The following is a 10,966-nucleotide window of genomic DNA, read 5'->3' on the forward strand; positions in this document are numbered from 1 at the left end:
ACTCGGCAGACTGAGGACCATATTTTCCAAGAGTTTGTGTTACTTATTTAACGCTATCCAAAATAAAGTCTTGTGCTGGGATTTACAAAGCAATGCAAACTGCTATTTCCTTGAAGATATGGGAGGTAGTTTTTCAAAAACGTAACATAATGCAGCGCAGAAAATAAAGTTTCTGCACTACATTGCATGAACAGGAGACAGCAGAGCAGTGCTGTAGTGCAAATGCGTCGCAGCTATGGTAAGCATAGTTTTAGTGCAGAAAGGCACCCGTTCCTGCTCACAAACTATCTTTGGAAGCTTTCACCTCTTTTCATTTGAGCTCCACTCAGCACACATAGAAAGAGGAAGTAACAAGGAGAAATTAAGATATTTCTCCTGATTAAACGAGCCTCAGGCAGGCGCGCCATTTTGGCACAAATCCAGGTCTACAACTCTTTGCAGATATGGGGTTGGGTCAAAGTCTATGAGCAGATGCTTTGGAATGCTTATGCATCACCCATGTAACTCATCCCTGACGCAAAGTAATGCAAGGCAGCTCAATGCGCAGTGTTGCCTTTTTTTCTCAAAGCAATGCAATTGACATTTGCTTTGCATTGTAAATCCTAGCAAAAGACTTCGAATCGTTAACGCAAACTCTTTGAAAATCTGTGCCATAGAGCAGTTCTGCTCTCTCCTGTTTACGCAAAGATAAAAGTTCACTTGCTGCGCTGCGTTATGTGAAGTCTGAAAATTTGCCCCTAATGATGATGAAACTGTGGGGCCGGGTTAAAGGGATCCCTAGGGGAATACAAGTCTGTGCCAGGAAGGAGGACCGAGGCAGATTTAACCCCTTTCATTTTTTTTAGCAATAACCTCTCTCACAAGTCCATGGAAGTTTGGTCTGGGAACTGGGGCTTTATTATACATTGTGCCCTGGGGCGTAATGGGCATGTGCTCCCCCTTTGTGTGCCCTGTGAGCACAATAGTATTACAGAAGGGGTCACAGACGCGTGTATGTCCCCTTCTGTAATACTGATAGCACTGGCGCACATGTTGAGCTAGCGCCATAATGAGAGAAGTTCACTCATTTGCATGGGTGTGTGGCTCCATGGAAATGGGGGAATCACTGTGCCTCTGCGGCTGCACTATATTAGGGACGTGTGTGCAGAGGCCCCGTGGAAATGAGGGAATCACTGTGCCTGTGCGCCCGCACAGTATTAGGACGTGTGTGCAGGGGCCCCATGGAAATGAGGGAATCACTGTGCCTCTGCGCCTGCGCAGTATTAGGACGTGTGTGCAGGGGCCCCATGGAAATGAGGGAATCACTTTGCCTCTGCGCCTGCGCAGTATTAGGACGTGTGTGCAGGGGCCCCATGGAAATTAGGGAATCACTTTGCCTCTGCGCCTGCGCGGTATCAGGGACGAGTGTACTGTGCCTCTGCACCTGCACGGTATTAGGGACGTGTGTGCAGAGGCCCCATGGAAATGAGGGAATCATTTTGCCTCTGCGCCTGCACAGTATTAGGGACGGGTGCGCAGAGGCAAACATGTTTTTAGGAGCTGCACTGAAAGTGCTACACAAAAAGGTGGCGCACTTTCACTGTGTCTCCTAAAGGCAGCCCTGCGGAGGGGGAAAAGGGATCCCACGGACCACCCAGACATCCCCCTGCAGGCGGGTGCAGTCGCCTGCAACAGGATCTGTCTCCAGTCTGGGGACAGCGCATTCTTTTAATACAGCGTACTGTCCCTGTGTGCGCCTGGCGCACCTTTTCAGAGGTCCGCCGTTAGTATAACATGGCCCCTATAGTGCCAGCTCTGTGAGAATAGCAGTGTATGACATTCAAAAGCGTGTACCACCTCCCCGCAGATTTAAAACACAGCCATATCAGTTGGTTTTGTAGGCTACTTGGCCAACAAAAGAAAAGAGAAGCGCAGACATTGATAGATTTCATAAACAGAACACACCGTTAGGCTACTACTAACATTTTTTTTAATTTATTACAGTAATTTTTCATAAATGGACGATATACACAGTCTTCCCCCTAAGTCATTTGGGCCTTTCAGCTCCCTGGTTTACAATATATTTTGTAGTTTTAATAATACATTTAGTGTAAGAAAAAAATTAACACATAACATAGTTTTGTGGCTCCCTCTGTTCTCATTTGAACAGATCTTTGAAAGAGGGGAGGGTAAATACATGCTTTACAAAAACACATTTTTAATGAAATATTCCAATACTTGTCATGGTGTACAACATAAGCCGAAACACCCTCCTGGGTGTCAGGAGGTTCATCCACCCCAAGCAAAGCTTGAGGAAAATGTTGGTAAATTGGTTAATGTCTAACCTGCTGCCTTTCAAAACATGCACTTTCAATGGGTCGTTGCATCTTTCTTCGCTTATATGTTTGGTTCATTTCATTTTTCAAACCTACCACTTCCAAAAGATTACCATTCTTATTTCATCAAGCTCCTTGAGAAAGGGCAGGATGAAAAATGTTAAAATACAAAAATCTTACAATCCCACACCAAATTCAAAAGTTAGGTCGATTTTACAACCTTATACAGCAGTTCTATCACTTAAGTTAAGGAGAACTTAACACATTTGACAGTAGGCAATTCACCCCAATCTTCTAAGCTCAAACTTCAAAGAGCATTAGGCATTATCACTCAAATAACAGCTTTAAATATAGATTTAAGAAATGCATTCATTTTGTATCCAAACATCAGGTTCCCAGTGTCTAAAACACATATTTTGATAGCAAATACAAGTTTCATTTTGGAAGAATAAACCAATTCCCCAAAATGAAAGCTTGCCATTTTCAGGGAAAACGCTTTTTCCCCCCATACATACCAGCTTTTCTTAAATAAGTGCAATACCGAAACATCAGCATGTCATTTGCACTAAGCATTCACACCCAAGCATACTACTACCGCACACGCATAAATGTTGCTGTCTATGCCTTTCTATCAGCATGTCATGCCAATCATCCCCACAATATGTCAAGACTTACCGCCAGAAAGCTAGGGTCAGCATTATGCCAGAAGTGGCTTTTCATGTTCATCAAGAAGTCACACTCACATAGTATTGTCAAGAACAACCACCGGTGTGATAAGGCCAGCATTACACGGCGTTTATACTGTCATGAGAAGGGTGGTCCCAATATGTTTGGAATAAGCACCATTGTGCCAGGGTAAACAATATAACATGGGTGGACACCAAGAAATCATGAATGCCCATAATGTGTCATGAATTACTCTCATTATGCCAGGGGTGTGTATCATCTTTCCATGTATGGCCATAAAATGCCAAGACTTTTGCCCGGTGTGGGTCCACTTATTGCAGTGGTGGCCGATATATGCACCAGAAAGCACTGTAAGTAAAGGGTGGCTGTGGGGCTAGGTTTGCAGCAGGACACTTCCATGCACCAGAAACAAGACTTTCCCTCTCTTCCAAGCATACTCACAATCGCACACACATACACACTTGTGTGCACACGGCAACAGTTGAGTTCTAACCTGCACCCTACCCTACACTGTAACTCGCTCCTTCACTCCCAGTTCTTGCTGCTCGTAGCATGGCTAGCCTTGCATGCACGTGCAGTGTAGCTGACAGTGGAGAGCCTGTCACACAGCCAAGCTGAATAATAATTGCCTGTGTTACATGTCCTCCACAGTCAATCACACCGCAAAGGTGGGAGCAGGGCTTGCTACTGGGCTTTGGAACATGCTTGTGTGCTTGACATGACACCACACCCAAAGGAGCTCCACTGGACCCGACCCACATTCACAAACGAGCACAATTCCAACTCCTCATCCACACTTTCATGGCACTACATAACACTGACCCCAACAATTGCATCTGCTTTTACAAACCTTCCAAACACCTACTTGACCAAATAACATGTGTCTTTGTAAAGGGCACGATCATCCAGACGGGGTATCTTGGTGCTGAATAACATATGTTTATCGTTACCCAACCCAATGGTACCCATTTGATCAACCTCAGAAGGATAAAAGACTGAGTTGGCCTGCTGGGATTTGAACCTGTAACCATAAGGTCGAACACAGGCCCCTACAGTAGACACATTAGTCCATGAAGCCACCAGACCCAGCATACGCATATGGAAAAACAGATCCGGAGGTCGAGCCTTCTCTTACATCATTCCTGAAGCACGGAATGACCAGCCTCTCTCTACACATAAGAGCCACCTCCTCACTTCTTGAATACTGAAAAAAGCTGAAGACCTGGCTTCTTGAGTAGTCCCACTAGGCCCTAGGTGTGGCAAGATACTCATCAGCTCAGCACCAGGATACCCTCCCAGGTGATTTTGTGCTCTACAAATCTGCATTACGGACCACCAGCAAAGAAAGCGTGTTACTTTGGGCATTACTTAAATGACGTTCCATATGTAAATCACAACTCTTTGCCGAGCGCATCTCGACACCCACAATCCTTTTTGCCCCAATACAGCCCCTCCTTGCCTTGCTGGAAGACTGGCAAGGGCCTTCTGGTGGCAGGGAATCTCAGCACAGCCTTTGACGCTGCGGCTGCCGCTCCTCTGCAGTGGTGGCAGTTGCGGAGAGCCTTCATGCACGCAAGAGGACTCAACCGATACAAGTCCTGCCCAAGAGGGTGCATCGCAGACGAGACAACATACCATCTCTTCTTGGAGTGCGCATACGCACAGGAACTGCTGAAGGCCCTAGGCACAGAGCTTAGGGCCTGGATACCTACGTCCGGCATCATCGCGTACTCTGTGATGTATAGTTTATTCTCAGGGACACACGCACTGAGCGGCCTCAGAACTGCTGGAGGCTACTGTGCTGTTTCAAAGATGTTCTTCTGTTTTCCAGAAACCGCCTGGTAGTAGGGAAGAAAGAGACATCGATCCTGGCGTGCCATAAGATGATCCACTGCCTCCTGCGTGACTACGCAGCACTGGACGGATCAGAAGAAGACGACGACGAATGAGGACCCAAAGGGGTCCCCTTGCACGGGGGCCCCTGGAGGGGCCACTAACCTGTTTTGTCCTTTTTACTTTACCTCTGGAACCGGTTGGCGACAGGGGAGAGGAGACGGGGTTGAAGATAGGTGGAGTAAATGTAGTTATTTATTGTATGAACTTGACTAACGTGACCTTTTCCCTTCACAGGTAAAAAGGTCAATGGGATAGCTTGCGCACTTGTTGCCAAGTTTGTTACCAACGACTGACAAATAAATAGGGTGTTGTGGAAGGTGAAGATTGATGTATCTGAAACGGAAACGGCACCCTGCCAAGGAGAAAAAAAAAAAAAGAAGTTGCCGACCTCCTGTTTAAAGGATGTATCACAGTTACTCAACCCAAGTCCATTCCTGTCTGCTTTACAAAAGCCCTAGTGAGGGTGTCCTGTACGCTGGCGCTTTACAAATCCTTGTGTACTCGGCGCTATAGTTAAGTTACTTATAATGTCTGTGCGCCACGCATGAATCGCTAGTGTGGCTTCGTACCATCCAAACAGTGATGCCTGCGCTGTCCTCTCCCCGTTTACACAATACTGTTTTCGCCGCGTGTGTTTCTGGCCACTACATATCTGTGGCTCTGTGCGCAGCTTCACCCAGTACACCAGGCATCTCGGCGCTATGTTCAACCCCAACACAGTGGCCCAGGCACTCACCAAGGGTGATTTGATGCATTTCCTGTTAGACTGTGCGGTACCCCTAAAACAAAGAAAAATTTGGCTGCGCCCAGTATTTATAAAATATGAGGTAAAAACTAGGTTACAGGCGGCCAGCCTCCTAACTGAAATCCCCTACATTGATATTGCAATAGCCCTCGGGAAATTTTTAAAGGAGGCCCTGAGTGCGCTGAGGGCCAAAGAATAACTTGTAGTACTGTATGGTTTTTAGCGGAAAGAATTCCTGGAGTGATAAGAATGTGTATAGGTTTTAATATATAAAATATGTTTTAAGATAACTGTAAATGCACTGATCTTTTGTATTTTTGATAAGGGTGTGTATGATATTTTTAACGGACAAGTTTTTAAAAATAATAAGTGTATGATTTTATGATGCATACTCCATTCGGCGTTATGCTCACTGTATTGTTTAAAGACTAAGGTCACAATAAACATATATTTTGACTTGACTTGACTCACCCCGTGTCAACTCCAAGTGCAGGTGCACGTCTTCGGTGTCTATGAAGGGCCCTATATACTCAGTGCTGCTCACATTCCACCTGGACACGCGCCACTAAAGTCGGTGCTGCACACGCTGGTTTCATAGTCAGCTCCGAAGCCACCCATTGGAATTCCTTCACTGCCCGTACTCAGTGACTGACTGTAGCCGCCCTTCCCTGCGCATCCCCGTACTCGCCCCTCATTATTGGGACCGTGCTCGGTGCTGTACTCACCCCTTGCACCCCCAGGCATGGGCTCCCATTCTCCAGTCTGGGGGGGCTCTCCGCCTCCTGCTGCCCACTGGCGGCTCCCTTGTCTCCGTTGCCCCCGGACAGGTGCCAGTTGCTGGGGCTGGGGCTCGGGGGCAGGCCGGAGTCCGGGCTGTCGAGCACGCGCTCCCCCCGCTTCTTAATATCCAGCAGGTCTGGGACCTCCTGCAGGTTCAGGCGCCCCACCATGGCGCGGGCGACGGCTGGGCCGGACACCGCCCGAGGGTGACCCTACAGAGCCGTCGTGAACGGGGACTATAGCAGGTTGGAGGGGGTCGGACAACCTAATGAGCAGAAGTGACACAGCTCGGCAGGTTCAGGCTTTGTTGCGAATCCAGACAAAAAAAATCAGTGCAGACCCAGAATTAAAGCTGAGGGTTCGGGGTTTCTCGCTCCCCTGGTCGCATAGATGCCCCCGAGAGCCAGAGCAGATACCACCGTCCACTGAGCACCCGAGAGGGGACTGAGTGAGGGGAAGCCGGGGCGAGCGGAGCCAAGGAGACCACGCCCACGCAAGGCCAGGACACGCCCACGCACGCCCAGACCGCGCCATTAATACTCACATATAGCATATATGCGTGGAAGGCTGCCTCATCCAGGGGTAGGCCACGCCCATCTGTGAAACAACCACGCCCATTGGTAGAGGAGCCGTCCGAAGCCCGCCAGATGCGGTGACAGGCCAGCCATGCCCACAGCAGTGACAGGAGCACCACTGGCGGGTCTGGAACTGATTGTTAGTGGGGGAGGGGCCAAGCATAGTTGAAACAGGTGGGTCAGCCTGGAAAGGTCAGTCGTGGAGTGTGTGCGCGCGAATGCTTGTCTGTGAGTGTGTGTGTATATTTTGTTTAAAAGTGTTGCAATATGACTATGTGCGTGTGTGTATAAATATAAATGTAGAGCACGCTATATGCATACACCGTCATATTTAAATAAAGATGTGCCTCAATTACTGCTTTGCAGTGTAAAGTAATTGACCATAATAATGTGTGGCAAGTTGCAGAGGTTGGTTTCTGTGTGTCGCCTCTTGGCCAGGGGTGACATTCAACAGCTTTGCTGGTAGAGCCCACGACAAAGTTAGGTACGGGCCACATCCGACGCCAGTAGCCACAGGGTAAACAACCAGGGCAAGCTTGAGGTCCTGTGAGATACAACATGTAATACTATTTGGCAAGATTAAGTATACAACCATTGACAAACTTGGATGGTTACAATATTTCTTATATATATTGTAGTAGAGCACCGTTTCCCAAACTGTGAGTCTCTTTTGATGGGTTCGGAAAGTCCAATCAATAAATAAAGATGCCTTTAAATTCTATATTTTTCTTTCACATTTGCTGCTTCAAGGAAAGAGGTCAAATTTCAGGCTATGGGGTATATTTACAAGCCCCTATCGCCATCACAACGTCACTTTGAGTGACGTGCAAGCGTGGCTCGTGCAGGTTGGAGTGGTAGGGCCGTGGGGCTGTGTGGGGGGTATTTCGACAGACGACCACAAGAGAAAATTAAATAAATAATAGATTTTCCCTCTTGGTGGTCTGTCGAAATCAGGGCCGGACTGGCCATAGCGGACACCGGACAATCCCCCGGTGCGCCCCACGGGGGAGGGGGGGGGGGGGAAACCGGTGTTGGGCCCCTGGTTTTTTTTTTGTTACAGGGCCGTTTTTGCAGCATAGCTGCAAAATCAGCCCTGTATCAAAATTGGCCGAAAACCTGCCCCGGCAAAGAGCTCGGCAGCACCTCCAACCCCCCTGACTGGGGAAGGGGGGGAGGCCGAGCACTTTGCCAGGGCTGGTTGTGGTTCCCAGTCCGCCCCTTATAGAAATACCCCCCACCAGGCCCCACACCTCTAACCTGCAAGAGCCGCGGCTGACATTTTGATGGCGATAGGGTCCTCGCCTTATTTACAAGGCAGCATTAAGCCACTTACTGTGTCTTAACGCTGACTTGTAAATAAGGCGCCCTTTCAAGCTATGCTTAGCGTGAAAGGGGAGGTCAATGGGTGTTGCTGTGGATGTTCCACCGCATCACACAGAGATTTTGACGCGGCCTCCTCTTTATAGGGGAGGCGTAAATAGGAGGCAGCGCCAGAATCAAGACAGGGAAAACCTGGTCTTACCCTGGCGCAATAAGGAGAAATGTTTAATTTCTCCTTGTTTTTCCTGTTTTCATGTGTGCTGCGTTGTGCAGCACACATGAAAAGAGCAAAAGGCTAATGATTGTTTATGTACTGGAAGGTTCCCCTTCCTGCACATAAACAATCACTAAAAAGAAATGCAGTTTTGCAACTTATGTGTGTGCTGCATTAAGCAGCACACATAGACGTTATAAAGCGACATTTAAAGATTGTGCGGGAAGATCCACCTTCCTGCACATAAACAATCTTCCCCTGCATGCAGCCTTGCACTATGGTGCAAGGGTGCCAGCATTGACACTAGGCTGCTAAGTGTAGCGCCCGCGCAGGGGGAAATGTCGGGCTGCATCATATTCTTGTAAATATGGTGCAGCCCTGCGTTTCTGAAATAGCTGAGTGAGGCGTTATGGCAGGTAGGCCAACGCCTCTCTCCGCCACTTCCTTGTACGTATGCCCCCATGTCTTCTGACAAATAGCTGCATTTATATTTTTTCAAATCAGGGGATTGGTGTTTACGAACTCCTCTCACTTAGCAGTAGGAGAAAGAAAAGCAAGTGAGTTATGTGACAATCTTGCTACGATACAGAGAGTGGAGAAATGAAAGGCTGTAGGACGTCATTTTTTAGTAACACAACAAAATACTTGTACACATCCAAGAGTTAGGAAAGGAAACATGTAGCACATTTGTTTACAATTCTGAAGTGTGATGGAAACTAAAAGATTCAAAAAGAATCGACACAAATCAAGATACTTTACTTGATGATGAGCAAATGATAAAGATTCACTGAAACTTGATTTCCACACATTTGTGTGCAATGTAGTTTTATCAGTTAAAGAGTGTGTCCATGCAAATTTAGTGGCCATTTCAATCAAATATGTGCTGTTTGTAACTGACAGTGGGCTACCACTCAGTGCTTTAGTAACATTAAACAAGCATTGGCATAGCCAATAGGTCTCGCCTTTGGGACCTTATAAGTATGTAATTATGCAGCAGAATATCCTGGTGCAACATCAACTGTTGCATGGCTAAACACTTATAATCTCCCAAAGGCGAGACCTATTGACTATGCCAATGCTTTTTTTGTGTGAATGTTTTCCAAATTTTGAACCAGTACCCATATTTAGTCCTTTTCGGTTTTAGCCACGCCCACATAGATTATGAAGAAGTCTTATAGTTACCCCTTGTTCTCGTCTGGCGCTCGCTTGCGATCTCGAAAGCTCTAAAGTGGCCAGAAGGCATCTTGCTGGCGCTACACCAAGCACTAAAGTAAATATTTTGGAAGCTGAGGGGAGTGCACATACCCCAGGAAAGTGATGTACTCCGGTTCTGCGGCCAGACTGGCTTTGACCGTCACTGAAAGGAACGGGGTGTCCAAGTCACTTCTCATCAGGATTAGGGTGACAAGGACACCTTCAGGACCCAGACCCACAGGGAGTCCGGGGGTCCCCTCGGACGCATGAACACATTCCACCAGAGGCTGGTTGGGATGTTCATTCTGTACATTAACTACGAGCAAAGCTTGCACTTGTCGTTGGTTCGGGTCCATGTGTTCTTTGTGCATTAAAACCACTTCCGAACTAAACGGTTATAATGTTCATTATTACATTAAGTTTATGCACTGAATGTGGTCTTTACCTATAGGAAATAGGGGCCTAGATGAGCTGCTGTTCCGTGTTTGTGCCCAAGAGCACAGCGGCTGCTGTTGGTTCGTGTAACTCGGGAGGATGAAAGGCTGCATTACCCATCGCAGATTCTGGGCATGGATGCGTCATTCCCCCGGGACCCCGCCTGGGCTCCCATTCTTGCACCGGACGCACGTGAAGAGCACTTTGTTTGGGGGTCTCTGTGGTTTTGAGATCCCTGTATAAAGCAGCAGTCAGGCGAAGAAGGCAAACATTTGGGGAAGCGCGCGGGTCAGCAGGTGGGGCAGGGCAAAGTCTGGTCTTTGCTTCGCAAGTACATGACGTTAGAGCCGCGCAGTCGACATCATTGATGGAACTGCGTTAACCCGGGAGGCTCAGAAATATCAAGCCGGGCTCTTGCGAGGACGAGGCGTGACTGTGTCTTTTTGCGGAAATTATGGGGATGCTTCTATGTGTTTAAAGACACAGGCGTAGGAATGAATCTTGTAATTAGTCGCCGGTATGCCTTATGCGCAAGACTGAGGCTCGGTGCCACAGAGGAATCCAACAAGGGTGTGTATTGCATCAGGACAGCTCTTTAGATAACAAATACAGTGAACAAGAGACAGAAGGAATTGAAATACAGACGAGACAGAGTGAGAGGCTCACAGTGAGTGCTGTGGAGAGATAGAGGGAAGAAAAAAACAAGTTTGATGAGGAGAGGAGGAGGCAGCAGAGGGAGAGGAGAGAGGAGGGGGCCTGCACCCGTTTCCCTTGCGGGAGCGAGCAGGGGCACCATCTGTTTGCA

The 10,966-nt window shown here is 47.8% G+C and overlaps 1 protein-coding gene across 1 annotated transcript in view; it reads right to left on the reverse strand.

Annotated features, from left to right (window-relative positions):
* Positions 1-6,875, reverse strand: part of RFLNB (refilin B) — a 31,568-nt gene extending 24,693 nt beyond the window's left edge. Inside the window, exon 1 of the mRNA XM_078679869.1 lies at positions 6,369-6,875. Within this exon, the coding sequence (XP_078535995.1) occupies positions 6,369-6,593 (225 nt within the window). The 5' untranslated portion in view covers positions 6,594-6,875. The remainder of the gene's footprint in view (positions 1-6,368) is intronic.
* Positions 6,876-10,966: the final 4,091 nt, after the last annotated feature.

This window comes from Lissotriton helveticus, chromosome 3_1, assembly GCF_964261635.1.
Source record: "Lissotriton helveticus chromosome 3_1, aLisHel1.1, whole genome shotgun sequence".
In the NCBI taxonomy this organism is placed as follows: domain Eukaryota; kingdom Metazoa; phylum Chordata; class Amphibia; order Caudata; family Salamandridae; genus Lissotriton; species Lissotriton helveticus.